Source organism: Symphalangus syndactylus, chromosome 5 (genome assembly GCF_028878055.3).
Source record: "Symphalangus syndactylus isolate Jambi chromosome 5, NHGRI_mSymSyn1-v2.1_pri, whole genome shotgun sequence".
Taxonomy (NCBI): Eukaryota; Metazoa; Chordata; class Mammalia; order Primates; family Hylobatidae; genus Symphalangus; species Symphalangus syndactylus.
The window spans coordinates 66,666,514-66,682,105 of record NC_072427.2 but is presented as its reverse complement, the minus strand read 5'-3'; the positions used below and the strand labels follow the sequence as shown (position 1 = coordinate 66,682,105).

At 39.8% G+C, this 15,592-nt stretch overlaps 1 protein-coding gene across 33 annotated transcripts in view; it reads right to left on the bottom strand.

The window, feature by feature from the left end:
* Nucleotides 1-15,592, bottom strand: part of MGA (MAX dimerization protein MGA) — a 165,690-nt gene that overhangs the window by 62,773 nt on the left and 87,325 nt on the right. For all 33 annotated transcript variants that reach the window (XM_063639163.1, XM_063639165.1, XM_055278815.2 and 30 more), the window contains 5 exons: nucleotides 12,074-13,022; nucleotides 10,158-10,236; nucleotides 9,940-10,035; nucleotides 1,514-1,645; nucleotides 1,169-1,273 (listed from right to left, as the gene is read on the bottom strand). In XM_063639163.1, coding sequence (XP_063495233.1) covers nucleotides 1,169-1,273; nucleotides 1,514-1,645; nucleotides 9,940-10,035; nucleotides 10,158-10,236; nucleotides 12,074-13,022 — 1,361 coding nt within the window. The remainder of the gene's footprint in view (nucleotides 1-1,168; nucleotides 1,274-1,513; nucleotides 1,646-9,939; nucleotides 10,036-10,157; nucleotides 10,237-12,073; nucleotides 13,023-15,592) is intronic.

The following is a 15,592-nucleotide window of genomic DNA, read 5'->3' as shown; positions in this document are numbered from 1 at the left end:
AAATTTAGTTGGGTTTTTGTCTGTTTGTTTGAGACAGGGTCTCGCTCTGTCACTCAGGCTGGAGTGCAGTCGTGTGATCTTGGCTCACTGCAGCCTCAACCTCCCTGGGCTCAAGTGATCCTCCCACCTCAGCCCCGCAAGTAGCTGGGACTACAGGAATGCGCCACCACATCTGGCTGTTTTTGTATTTTTTGTAGACAGGGGTTTTCACCATGTTGCCCAGGCTGGTCTCGAATTCCTGAGCTCAGGCAATCCGCTTGCTTCGGCCTCCCAAAGTGCTGGGAGATTACAGGCATGAGCCACCATGCCCAACCATAAAATTTAGTTTTTAAGAAACAAAAAAATTAAGTACAGAGACATGAATTACATTGTTATAAACACTGTGAAAAGATTAAAAGGTGAGAAAAGTATATTGGAAAACTGGCATATTTATCTGGTTAATCTGCAAACGAACGCAGTGAATAAGGAAAAGCACTAAGAATGGAGACCAAGAGGGATACAGTCAAAATGCTTGGATTAGAAGTTTAGTTTGAAGTATAAGACTATAGGAAATCACTATACAACTCTGAAGTATACAGTTCTAAACTAATGCTTGAGAATGTTTTTTTAACTGCAGAAACAGAAATAACAGAAATGCTGTTAAAAAGGCTGCAACAATTATTTAAGCCTGACTGAACCTCAGGGTTGTGACTACAGGAAAATGGGTAGCAGACAGAAAACAGCAAGACAAGTATTTTCAGTTCATTTTAAACCATGGAAGGCTTGGGCGCGGCAGCTCACGCCTGTAATCCCAGCACTTTGGGAGGCCAAGGCGGACGGATCACCTGAGGTCAGGAGTTCCAGACCAGCCTGGCCAACATGGTGAAGCCCTGTATCTATTAAAAATGCAAAAAATTAGCCAGCCGTGGTGGCACATGCCTGTAGTCCCAGCTACTTGGGAGGCTGAGGCAGGAGAATCTCTTGAACCTGGGAGGTGGAGGTTGCAGTGAGCCAAGATCGCACCATTGCACTCCAGCCTGGGCAACAAGCGCAAAACTCAGTCTCAACAACAACAACAAAAAAACTCATGGTGAGAAGGAATGAAGAAAAACAACCGAGACTTACCTTTAACAAAAGGTTTTTGGCTACATATTTCAGAACATTTACATAATTTTTAAAAACTAATTACCTTCATTCCTAGATGCAGAAGCACTATGAAATTTTCCCCTCCATCCCTTGATCTTAGTGAAATCATTGGTTTTCCCTGTCCTAGAAACAAAGGGAAATCCCGCATCTATAAAAGAAAAAGTCAAACAGATGACCAAAATTCTAGCAGGCCAATATTATGGACCTAATTAATAAAACTTTAATTTGGTAAGTGTATAAATCACTTATCAAAACTATAACAACAGACAAAAGATCTATCTTAGACTAATGTTAAATGTCATCAATAAAGGTAGCTTTTTACTTACATTACAAATAACGTAAACTTCAAGAAATATAGTGTTTGACTTTACAAATGTTACATACTCACCAGGAGAGGCAGGGTTGGTTCCCGTAAGGTTCCAAAAAGGAAAGCTAGTAGCTGGAGCCAAAGGTAACTGTACTCCCAAGTATTTAAGATCAATGCTCATTGTTGGATCCACTGAATTCAATTTTAAGCCCACTAAAAGAAAAAAGGAAATCATGTTTCCATAGATTAATCACAAATCATATTATCTCCCTTCTTTGTTTTTAACTTGTGCCTGGGAGATGGTGGGGGGATAAGGTCGAGAGAGAAAGGAGATAGTGAAGAGCAAAAACAATGAAAAAAACAAACTGTAGCAGATTCAATTTAAGGTGGCCCCATGATCCATGACATCTGGTATTACACATTTGTATAACCCCCCTCACCCCGAGTATGGTAGGCAGGGCCTGTAATTTGTTTCCAATCAATAAAATGTGGTAAGGGAGATGGGACGTGCATGATAATGTGCATGTGATAGCACAAGTTATCCATCTTGCTGGAGCTGCAATGAAATAAATTTTGCCAATGAGCTGAGGGAAACTGGAAGCAGATCCCTCTCCAAACAAGTCTCTGGGAAACCAGGCCTGGCCAATATTTTGACTGTAGCCTTGTGAGACCCTAAGCAGAGGACCCAACTAAGCTATGCCCAGACTGCTGACACATAGAAACTGTGATACAGTAAATATATCGTTTTAAGTTGCTAAGTTTGTGATAATTTATTAAGCAAGGTAACTAATTAAAAAACAGCAAAATTCAGATCTCTTGTGCTTTAACTCTTTGTGGTCCAGAGACTGTCTAAGGCCTCTATTACGAACTTACCATAGACTAAGCTGCTGGCCTGATTATGGCTACTGGTTCTCTAGTTCTTATTAATGACATTTATGGTTAATCAAGCCTAAAAATATTATGACTTCCTTATTTACAGGTTAAGAGGCAATCTTTTGGGAAGGTATTTAACTTAAATTTTAATAAAACTGAAGCCAAAAGAAGTTCAAAGTGAAGCATTAATTATTGGCTGGGCCTGGTGGCTTACACTTGTAATCCCAGCACTTTGGGAGGCCAAGGCAGACAGATGACTTGAGGTCAGGAGTTCGAGACCAGCCTGGCCAACATGGTGAAACCTCATCTCTACTACAAGTACAAAATTAGCCAGGTGTGGTGGCATGTGCCTGTAGCTACTCAGGAGGCTGAGGCAGGAGAATCACTTGAACCTGGGAGACAGAGGTTGCAATGAGCCGAGATCATGCCACTGCACTCCAGCCTGGGAGACAGAGTAAGACTCTATCTCAAAAAAAAAAAAAAAAAAACAAGGGAAAAAAAAGCTAAGTGTTAAGTATCACAGTAAAGCCATTAAAAGTCACAGGTATAAGTTTCCAGTAAAAAGCTCATGTAGTGCTGGTTCTCTAACAGGTAAAGACATTAGGTAGGTTATGAACCCCATGTACCCTATACATAAAATCTATCTGAACAAAAGATGGCAAGCCAGGCACTGTGGCGTGCACCTGTAGTCCCAACTACTTGGAAAGCTGAGGTGGGAAGACTACATCTCTTAAAAAAAAAAAAAAAAAAAAAAAAAAAAAAAGACGGCTATTTTGTTTTAGTTTGCAATTCCAGTTCTTTAACATATCTTTATTGTATTACATATTTTTTTTATTTATTTATTTATTTATTTTGAGACGGAGTCTCACTCTGTTGCCCAGACTAGAGTGCAATGGTGCAATCTCGGCTCTCTGCAACCTCCACCTTCTGGGTTCAAGCGATTCTCCTGCCTCAGCCTCCCGAGTAGCTGGGATTACAGGCGTGTGCCACCAGGCCTAGCTAATTTTTGTATTTTTAGTAGAGACGGGGTTTCACCATGTTGGTCAGGCTGGTCTCGAACTCCTGACCTCGTAATCCGCCCGCCTCAGCCTCCCAAAGTGCTGGGATTACAGGCCTGAGCCACCACACCCAGCTTGTATTACATATTTATTGTATTTAATCACACAATATGATTAAAACATCAATCAAATAAAACATTCTTTCCTGGTGTTCCCAATCAACTATGGAAAATATAGGATAATGAGTCAAAAAATGGTTTCTAATCTTGGCTTTACTACTTTTTAATTGTATGACTTGGGCTAAACTTCTCTTTAGTTTTCTCAACAGCAAAATGAACACCAATCCACCACATTCAGTTGTATGCTTTGAGAATCTACTGTACTTTCTCTGTAAAGCAGATGGTCTCAGAGAGATAAAAGACATTTTGCAGGCCTGGCGTGTCGGCTCACACCTGTAATCCCTGCACTTTGGGAGGCCAAAGTGGAAGGACTGCTTGAGCCCGAAAGTTCAAGATGAGTCTGGGCAAGAGGGTAAGACCCCATTTCTACAAAAAAATTTAAAAATTAGCTGGGTGTAATGGCACGCGCCTGTGATCCCAGCTACTCAGAAGACTGAGGTGGGAGGACTGCTTCAGCACAGGAGGTTGAGGGTACTGCGAGCCATGATCGTGCCAATGCACTCCAGCCTGGGCAAAAAAGCAAAATCCTGTCTTGAAAAAAAAAAAAAAAAGACCTCAAGAATCTTTAGTGTTGTTTTCCCAATTGACTTTTAGTAGGTAGCATAGGGTAAATAAGTCCCTATGAGAGGTAAACAAAAAGAAATCTGAGGCCGGGCATGGTGGCTCACACCTGTAATCCCAGCACTTTGGGAGGTCGAGGTGGGCAGATCACCTGAGGTCATGCAAGAAAATCCTTCCCCAAGTAACAGACACCTGAGACCTAGACTCAGTTGATTTCATATGAAATGGGCATAAAAACTTTAGCTTGCAAAAAATAATATAGCTGAATAATTCATAGAAAGCATATTGTGAGAAACCTATTACCTGTTTATATTTTTATTCAACCAGAGCCTACTTAGAACCTAAAATCTTGTCTACATATGTCAGTTTAAACTATACTTCTAAATAGTTTTGCTTCATTTCACCATATTAGAAGCTACTTCTTAAAAACGTGTTATAATGTCATTACAAAAAAAGACTCATAAAGATAAAGCTGAAAAGAGATAACCTTTAGATTCATGCAAAGGCAGATTCACCTACAATAAGATATAGCCAAAAATGCCTACTGCTAGCTAAACCCACTGAAATACAAAAGTACACTCAAGATGTTTATAGTTCTATAAACACCTATATAAGTAGTAAACACAGAATAGAAAAGCACATATTATAAGAAAAACCCCAGCTAATCACTAATTTTGTTTTGTTTTGTTTTGTTTTTGAGACGGAGTCTTGCTCTGTCACCCAGGCTGGAGTGCAGTGGCACAATCTCTGCTCACTGCAAGCTCTGCCTCCCAGCTTCACACCATTCTCCTGCTTCAGCCTCCCCAGCAGCTGGGACTACAGGTGCCCCTCACCACTCTCGGCTAATTTTTTGTATTTTTAGTAGAGACAGGGTTTCACCATGCTACCAGGATGGTCTCGATCTCCTGACCTTGCGATCTGCCCACCTCGGCCTCCCAAAGTGCTGGGATTACAGGCGTGAGCCACCGCACCCGGCCACTAATCGCTAATTTAATATAACATTCAGAATTTTTTTTTTTTTACTGCAGGGCACCATGGCTCACGCTTGTAATTCCAGCTACTTGGGAGGATGGGCTGAAGCCAGGAGTTTGAGACAAGCCTGGGCAAAACTGGAAGACCCCATCTATAAAAAAAAATATTTTAAGGAAAAATAAAGCATTTTTATTAAATTACTAAAAAAGGAAGAGGGAGAGAGTTCTTGAAATATTGTCATTACTCATAAAGGAAATTAACATTAAAACCAGCCAGACATAATGGCTCATGCCTATAATCCCACCACTTCAGGAGGCCAAGGCGGGCAGATCTTTTGAGCTGAAGAGTTCGAGACCAGCCTGGGTAACATGGCAAAACCCCACCTCTACAAAAAAAATACAAAAAAAAATTAGCCAGATGTGGTGGCATGTGCTTGTAGTCCCAGCTACTTCGGGGGCTGACATGGGATCACTGGGGCTCAGGAGGTCGAGGCTGCAGTGAGCCATGTTCACGCCACTGCACTACAGCCTAGGCTGGGTGGCAAAGCGAGACCCTGTCTCAAAAACAAAAACCAAAAACCAAAACAAAACATTAAAACTGAAAAGAGTCCATACTGATAAGCGAATTTTTTATTTTTATTTTTTCAGACAGTCTCGCTCTGTTGCCCAGGCTGGAGTGCACTGGCAGGATCTCCACTCACTGCAACCTCCGCCTCCCAGTTTCAAGCAATTCTCCTGCCTCAGCCTCCCGAGTAACTGGGATTACAGGCACGTACCACCACACCCAGCTAATTTTGTATTTTTAGTAGAGATGGAGTTCCACCTAAGTGAATTTTTTAAAAAGAATAGATAAATCTCTGGTGCAAAATAACTACAAATAACTTAGATAGGCTACACTCAAGGAGGTACAATATAACTTCTTGCACATTAAGTGTGAGCTAAGCATGACTTCCTTCCAAAGAGTACAATACGGAGAGAAAGGGAGGGTGGGGAGTGGGGGGTAACTTCACAGTGAATAAACTGACAATATCTCAGCCAGGTGATCAAGATCAACATCAACAGTGATAAATCAGGCTTAATGTATGTAACTCTTGATATGATGAGATGGTAAGTCTCAGCTGAGGGACATCTATAAAAATACCTGACTCTTCAAAACTGTCAAGGTCATTAAACACAAAATCTGAGAAACTGTCACAACCAGGAAGATCCTAAGGAGACATCACTATTAAAAGTATTGTGGTATCCTGAATGGGATCCTAGATGCAAAAAAAAAGGACATTGGGTAAAAACTAAGGAAATCTGAATAAAGTATGAACTTTAAATAATAATATATCAGTACTGGTTCACTAACTATAACAAATGTACTAATCTAATGTTAGATATTAATAGGAGAAATTCTGGATACTGAGAGAATTAGGAATGGGGGAAAAAAAGGAATTATCTGCACTGTGTTCTTAATTTTTCTATAAATCTAAAACTCTTTTAAAACATAAAGCTTTAAAAACTGACAATAATTGACTTGGTAGCAATGAAGGAGAAATGCTTTGAACACACTTTTAAAATGCAAAGACAGACGATAATTTCAGATAAGCTAACAGACTTAAAAAGCAGACCAATGTAGATATAGTAAATATAGTATAGCAAACAAAAATATAGTACCACAGAAAGAAAAATTAAGAATCTTATTTTATTTTTAAGTAAAACTACCAACAACAATAAAACATTTTCCCAGGCTTAATCAACACTGCTTTCCCAATTTTAAAGCAAATTCAAAAAGCTTTTCTAGTTTTTCAAGGGTTTTCAGCTCAGAAGAAGTTTAAGTGCTATTTTCTAAATAATGAAATTATAGTTAATAGCAGGACAAAGAAATACGACATTAAGTTGAAATTTAATAAATTATTTCAAGAATCAAACTTTAGAGATGAACCTAGAATACTTTCATTATCTTCAGAGCCCTGGGATTGGCATCACCCAGTTACTACAAATATTTAGCCAAATTAACTTACTCTTTAGAAACTGTTTAAGTGCAGCTTTTTTTTTTTTTTGAGACAATGTCTCACTGTGTCGCCCAGGATGGAGTGCGGTGGCGCTATCTCAGCTCACTACAAGCTCTGCCTCCCGGGTTCAAGTGATTCTCCTGCCTCAGCCTCCCAAGTAGCTGGGATTGCAGGCGCTCACCACCACACCTGGCTAATTTTTTGTATTTTTAGTAGAGACGGGGTTTCACCACATTGGCCAGGCTAGTCTCAAACTCCTGACCTCAAGTGATCCACCCGCCTTGGCCTCTCAAAGTGCTGGGATTACAGGCTTGAGCCACTGAGCCTGGCCCAAGTACGGCTTTTTAAAGGAAGCCAAGGTTGTGGAGAAAAGTATGCTAAAATAAAATAGAGGAAAAAAAACCCAAAACAGGACTCCACTTCACACATTGAAAAGTAAGTACCAGACAGACTACAGATTTAATTTTCAAAAAAACAAAACTATTTCAGCATGTAGTTGAATAAATTTTAAAAACCTTAGAATTAAATACAAACTTGCACCAAATGTAGAATCTATAAAGAAGGTGAAAAGTAATAGCTCACAGATATGTTTTGTTTGGCTGTGTTTTTAAAGATTTGAGTTAGGTTCCCAAAAAACTATTAGCTGCCACCACTTCAGAGACATCACATAGCCACTCCAGCTTCTACTGAACTATGAGAAGACCTGAGAATTTTGGGCCCATTTTTCCATATGACAACAATCCACTGATGCAGCTGTCCCTTTAGAAGAAGTGCCTATACTCTACCCCACCAGTGTCCAACTCTACCCCCCAAATTCAGGCTAATTTCACTATATATGTTACCAAGTCAGTTTCCATAAACACTGGCCTTTGAACACCCCATTCCATTAAGGAAAAGATCACAAATTTGACTAAGATGCCTATAAAAGAAAGAAAAACGGTCAAAGCTTAGCCAACCAGCAAATATTAGGCAAATAAACCAGAGCAAAAGGACCAGCTGCAAGCACTGAATATATTTAACTCTAGAACTAAGATTTTTTAAATGTGGAGGATTAAGTTAAAACACTACAATATAAATGTCATAATATTTCTACATTATCAAGAAAATAACAAAAAAATGGAAGTGGAAAAGGGAGAAGATGGGTTAAGTTAAAGATAGGGAGAAATGAAGAAAGGAAAAGGGGAGAAAAAAAGATAGGGAGAAATAAGATAATATTATTTAAATAAAATAGTAGAAGCTAAAGCTAACAATAAACAGCAGCAAACGTTATCTGCAAGATTGCTATGATGTGACTGTCCATTACAATCCACAGCAATCAGCCCACATTGATTGATTGAGACTGGGATCTGCACACTTTTAAGATCACACTGTCACACAAGCTGCCTTCCATTAAAGCAAAAATTCTTCAAGTATTACCATTTGATTTAGAAACGGAATGACCAGCATATAAATCTTTTGTTTGATAACTTATAATGTTTAGACTCTCAGGTAAATGAACTACTTACAGTGTAAACAGTCTAGACACCCTTCTGAAAATTAGTAAGAGACAAAAACTCAACTACTCCAAGATGCATATCTAAAATCAAAGATATTTGTAAGAAACTAAAAATTGGGGCACAGCCTAAAATTTTTCAATACATCCCAAAACAGGAAAATTGGTAGTGATCATGATGTTAATAACCATAGTAGATATGTTTTTTAAAAGATTAAGCAACATAATGAAGATCAAGATAATGCATTACAATAAAATAAAGATAAAAATGAAAACTGCAGCCATAAAAAAGAATGAGTTCATGCCCTTTGCAGGGACATGGATGAAGCTGGAAGCCATCATTCTCAGCAAACTAACATACGAACAGAAAACCAAACACTGCGTGTTTTCACTCATAAGTGGGAGATGAACAATGAGAACACATGGATGCAAGGAGGGGAACATCACACACTAGAGCCTGTCAGTGGCGGGGGAGAACATTAGGACAAACACCTAATGCATGCGGGGCTTAAAACCTAGATGACAGGTTGATAGGTGCAGGAAACCACCATAGCACATGTATGACTATGTAACCTGCACATTCTGCACATGTATCCCAGAACTTAAGTAAATTAAAAAAAAAAAAAAAGATAATGAAAATTTTAAATTAACTTCCCAGTGGTACATCAAATATATAAAATAGATGTTTGCAGCCAAAACATGAGAGAGAAAAGTATTCTACTATTTACACACCTAAATATATTACTAAAGGACAAGGAAGACCCTTCCTCCAAAATTATAAAAACAAACACATAATTGGGAGGCCGAGGCAGGCGGATCACAAGGTCAGGAGATCGAGACCATCCTGGCTAACACAGTGAAACCCTGTCTCTACTAAAAATACAAAAAAATTAGCCAGGCGCAGTGGCGGGCGCCTGTGGTCCCAGCTACTCCGGAGGCTAAGGCAGGAGAAAGGCGTGAACTCGGGAGGCGGAGCTTGCAGTGAGCAGAGACTGCACCACTGCACTCCAGCCGCCTGGGCGACAGAGCGAGACTCCGTCTCAAACACACACACACACACACACACACACACACACACACACACACACACACACAAAAGCAACCAAATTAAGATGAGAAATGGGGAGGGGAGAATACCAGGTTATAAGAATGAACAAAGAAAATATCACTTGCTTTACCATGATACATTTTTTTCTTACATAAGATATTAGGATAAAGAAGACCTAGACATGGTTTTTAAACTAAAAGGAAGAATTATGGAGACAGAGAAGAGAAAAATATGCAAACTGAAAGAGGTGCTGAAAGAAATGAAATCAAGGCTAGAAAGAAAGAGGAAAAAGCAGAAAAAAAGAGAAGAGAAGGAGAGAGGAAAAAGAGGAGAAACGGTAGGGAAGAAAGAAAAAAGAAAACAAAAAAAGAAGTCGCTAGTCTATTACCTTCTTGAAGACCAGGATGTATCACCTGCTTGTGCCGCAAAGACTTCAAATCTTCTATCAATTCCTTTTCCAACTGGGAAATTCTTGCTCTGTAACCTACTCCCAAAATAAATAGTAATAAAATAAGCTACTGTACACTACAGACAAATGAATGTTGCATCTTTCATTGCTGGAGCCCAAACCACAAATACAACTCATTTTATACTATTTTACAATACCTGAGTCATTTGTGGTTGATGCCTGGAGACTAGAAGATTCTTCTGTTGTCCCATCAACTGCATGAATGTCTAGAGCTTCCTATACATCAAAAAAATATATATATAGTTCATATTGCTTCTGAAAAATTAAATGTAAAACAGGATTTAAAAAAAACTTAAAGACCAGAAGGAAAATATCTCCATGCCTACAGTTACACTAAAATTGGCAGAACAGGAGCAATTTTTTCATACTTTTTGATATTTTCTAAGTGTTCTACATTAATATTACTTTCATAATCAGAAGGGGAAAAAAGGGAAGTAAAAAAATGTGAATATGATGTCATACTGAGCTAACTGACCTCAAAGTATATGCCAATTTGCATGTTCACTTCTCAGAGCCTATATTCAGATAGCTTACTCAGCTAACAAGAAGGGAGGAAAAGAACAGGTAGAAGGGATTAAATATCCAACATCTGTGTAGTCAATTAAGAAAGATGGCCTGGCACAGTGGCTCACACCTATAATCCCAGCACTTTGGGAGGCCGAGACGGGTGGATCACAAGGTCAGGAGATTGAGACCATCCTGGCCACATGGTGAAACCCTGTCTCTACTAAAATAAAAAAAATAGCTGGGCATGGTGATGCGCACCTGTAGTCCCAGCTACTCGGGAGGCTGAGGCAGGGGAACTGCTTGAACCTGGGAGACAGAGGTTGCAGTGAGCCAAGATTGTGCCACTGCATTCCAGCTGGTGACAGAGCAAGACTCCGTCTCAAAAAAAAAAAAAAAAAAAAAAGAGGCCAGGCACAGTGGCTCACGCTTGTAATTCCAGCACTTTGGGAGGCTGCGGCAGGAGGATCACGAGGCCAGGAGATCGAGACCATCCTGGCTAATACGGTGAAACCCCATCTCTACTAAAAATACAAAAAAATTAGACGGGCATGGTAGCCAGCACCTGTAGTCCCAGCTACTTGGGAGGCTGAGGCAGGGGAATGGCAAGAACACAGGAGGCAGAGCTTGCAGTGAGCCAAGACTGCGCCACTGCACTCTGGCATGAGCCACAGACCGAGACTCTGTCTCAAAAAATAAAAAATAAAAAATAAATTAAAAGACCAGGCTTCTATAAAAATTTCAAAGAAAAATAATCTGGTTGAAGAGTCAGAGTGGAATAAACAGAGACTTCAATGTGTAAGACAGCAGAGTTAAGATGACTGTTAATATTTGGTTCTCCAATGGTACTCTACTACTACTACTGAAAACCAGGGCCCGGAGCAGTGGCTCATGCATGTAAACCCAGTACTTTGAAGGGAGGCTGAAGCAGGCAGACTGCTGGAGGCCAGAAGTTCGAAATCAGCTGGCCAACATGGCAAAACCCCGTCTCTACCAAAATTACAAAAATTTGCTGGGTGTGGTGGCACACACCTGTAATCCCAGCTACTCATGAGGCTGGGGCACGAGAATGGCTTGAACCCGGGAGACAGAGATTGCAGTGAGCTGAGATCGCACCACTGAACTCCAGCCTGGGCAACAGAGAGAGACTCTTGTCTCGAAAAAGAAAAGAAAACCAGGAGGTAAAAGAAATGAGAGTGTTACCAAAGAGTTAGCAAATATTTCATGTATTTTTAAGCCTTTCCAAAATCCATAATGATGAAAATTCCAGTAAGACCCAAAGTTTTTTTTAAACACAGCCATGCAAAAATCATAAACTGAAATCTAAGCAAGACATAATTTTTTAAGTCTATTCAAATGAAGTATCTTAAGTTATTCCTATTAACTAAACCAGACATTTTGGAGATACTTCCCTCCCAACTCCACTCCCCCATACACCCTCACAAATAGATGTCACAAAACTAGATTCTAAATCGAGTTAGTTACAAGCCAGTATACAATTCAAGTATGACTAATTAGCCTTAAAGAATCCTGAAAATTACAATCTTACCTTTGATTCAAAGGAAACAAAGAGAACACCATCCACATCTTCCAGATCAGGCTTCACATCTGGAAAGGTACTCCCAGGGCCTACAGGTGTATTCTTTGTAGAAATTAAAGACTTTCCTGTGTTCTTAGGTGGTCGTCCTGCTTTACAGAGTTTCAATTTTCGTGGCCTTCCTCTTTTTCCAGGGACATTTGGAGAGGCATTCTGATTAGCATTCACTACCTTTGGGGCTGTTGCAATCTTAAGCATAGTTGTTCTCTTTCTGCCCAAGTCCTCTTTTCCTGAAAGTGAGTCTCCAACAGAACCCTTTGAACTGTCAAGTATTCTTTCTGTGCTAATGCTGTCAGATATATCAGGATATTTCCACTGAGGCTCTTTCAGTAAGGGATATTTTTGTACCACTCTGAGATCTGGTGAATGTTTTCTAAGACCATTTTCCGATTCCTTGCCTAAGCAGAAGGCAGTCTCATTGGAATTTTCAATGTATGTAGGCAAATATTCCAATTCTGCCAACATAGACGATTTATCCTTTCGAGATGTGGAAAGCATGTTATCAGGGAGTTCAGAAATCTTCACTGTGCTTCTGGTGACAGCACAGGGCTCCAGATAGACTACTGGCATCTTTCCAGTGTCTAATTTGAACATTTTAGCTTTAGCAACACCTGATGGGCTGCTTGGAAGCCATTTAGAAGATAGATGGTCAGCTTCTGGGTTGTCAACTTTATTGTGCCTCTTTAGCTGTTTCTCTAGTATAGGATCATCATCACTGTTTGAGTATACATCCGTCTCTTCATCTGTCTCTTCCTGTTTCACAGTGACCCCTTCTGGGCACTCACCAAGTTCATAGTCATAATCATCCAGAGGTTCCTCTTTAATAACAACATTGAAGCTTCCATTCTGGTCTAATGGTGAGGCTACACAGGAGTCATCTTCAAAACTGCTGGCAATAAGACTGGAGAGAGAGAGGAGAAAGGGATTTTAAAAGTACAAAATGATCCATTAACAAGACATAAAGAGAAAAAAAAAAAGATGTTAGGAATCCAAGTAACACATCAGATTTCCTGAGCCATTCCTCAAAAACACTCAAAAACTCTAAAAATCCACATGGTGATTAACAACCCTGTAAAGCGAGCACACATCCATCACAACTAAGAATTGCAACACAAACCGGAAAGGGCCATTAAACTGCCAGCTGATATTTTCCTGTATGTTTGAGATTAAATTCACATAACATAAAACACAATATTTCAGCAATTTTAGAGTATACAATTCACTGGTTTTTAGTATAGTCATGATGTTGCCAGATGATTTTTCAACTTTAAAACTGAAAAACTCACTTTCAATATAAAGAATTCACCAGTAATTCTTCCAAAATAAAAGATAGGGTAGTTAAAGGCAAATACGTATGACCCAGATATATTGTGTATAATTCATCAAAAAACAACATAAACATCTAGCTTCCCCCTCCTCCCAATCATCCATTGAAAGCCTAAGAACTGTACCAATGTATCTTGAGAATATGGTAGAAATAAAAAATTGGGTTAAGATTCCACGTAACAGGAGCGATGGCTCACGCCTGTAATCCCAGTACTTTGGGAGGCCGAGGCAGGCAGATCACAATGTCAAGAGATTGAGACCATTCTGGCCAACATGGTGAAACCTCATCTCTACTAAAAATACAAAAATTGGCTCGGCGTGGTAGCACACGGCAGTAGTCCCAGCTACTCGAGAGGCTGAGGCAGAATAATCACTTGAACCCGGCAGGTGGAGGTTGCAGTGAGCCGAGATTGCGCCACTGCACTCCAGCCTGGTGACAGAGCAAGAACCTGTGTCAAAAAAGAAAAAAAAAAAAAAAAAGATTCCACATAAATGACTGGAATTAGAATTCTCAGACTCAGAAATTCTAAAACTGCACCTCTCATTTCCCCCTACCTCAAAATATCCATATGAGTCAACATGTTTGCAGCACAGGAAAGCAGGATGAAAACTGCTTTGAGAAAAACTATACACAGCACTATATATGTTCACTAACAAATGATATGTAACAAAGGATTGTGGGCATTTTTTTAAATAGTTCAAAGCCTATGACTGAAAATAGCATTTATAGCCAGGCATGGTGGCACATGCCTGTAGTACCAGCTATTCATAAGACTGAGGTGCCAGGACTGCTTGTGCCCAGGAATTCAAGGCTGCAGTGAGCTACAATCGCACCACTGAACTAAAGCCTGGGCAACAGAGCAGGACGCCTCCTCTAAAATAAATAAATAAAAATTTTAAAATTTCAAAAATAAGAAAATAGCATTTACACAACTACAATATTTTCTTCTGATCACTTTTTTTTTCCCCTGAGATGGAGTCTTGCTCTGTCGCCCAGGCTGGAGTACAGTGGCATGATCTCAACTCACTGCAACCTCCACCTCCAAGGTTCAAACAATTCTCCTGCCTTGGCCTCCCGAATAGCTGGGATTATAGGCATGCACCAACATGCCCAGCTAATTTTTGTATTTTTAGTAGAGATAGGGTTTTACCATGTTGGCCAGGCTGGTCTCGAACTCCTAACCTCGTGATCCGCCCACCTCGGCCTCCCAAAGTGTTGGGATTACAGGCGTGAGCCACCACGCCCGGCCCAGTCACTTTTTTAAAAGTTAGGTAGGTAGGTTTCCATTAATAGTGTGAAATAGCTCAGAGCAGACTGACCCTCCTCCACTTAGAACTAGAAAAGTTACACTAAACAGTTTTTCCCCCCAGAATATTTCTTAAAATCTATTTGAAGACATCAAAAAGCCAGCAAGGCAGTGATCTGAGGGGCAAATCACAAGAAAAGGCAATAAAATTAAATACTCCCAATAATCGAGACACTTTCACATCCATTACTTTTATTACTGAATTTATCTTCCTAAAATATTGAACTGTATGTACGTTACTTACCTGTTCAAAAGCATTTCAAAGGCTTCTGAAACTAAAGAAAAAAGTATAAATATCTGGGATGCTTTTCTAAGCCCAATATAATTTATCCTCAGCCATTTCAGCCTCATCTTAAACAATAACCTGCAGCATACTCCACAGGATCCAATCACACAGAAAATATTACATTAGTGTCTCTGTCCAATAAAATACATTTTCAACACTAATCCATCATTAATGAAGCACTATTTTTTTTTCACTACTTGCTAACCCAGTGTCCTCATAAAACTTTATAAAACTTAAAATAGGCACAAGCAACCACTACATGAATGTGTAGTTACTTGTTCCTTGCACAATTTCTACTTAAGATTTTAACCTTACTTGAAAATCCTCCAATAGAAGCCGTGTGTGGTGACTCATGCCTGTAATCCTAACACTTTGGGAGGCCGAGGCAGGCAGATTGCCTGAGCTCAGGAGTTTGAGACCACTCTGGGGGCAACATGGTGAAACCTCATCTCTACTAAAATATTTTTTAAAAAATTGGCTGGGCGCGGTGGCTCACGCCTATAATCCTAGCACTTTGGGAGGCTGATGCGGGTGGACTACCTGAGGTCAGGA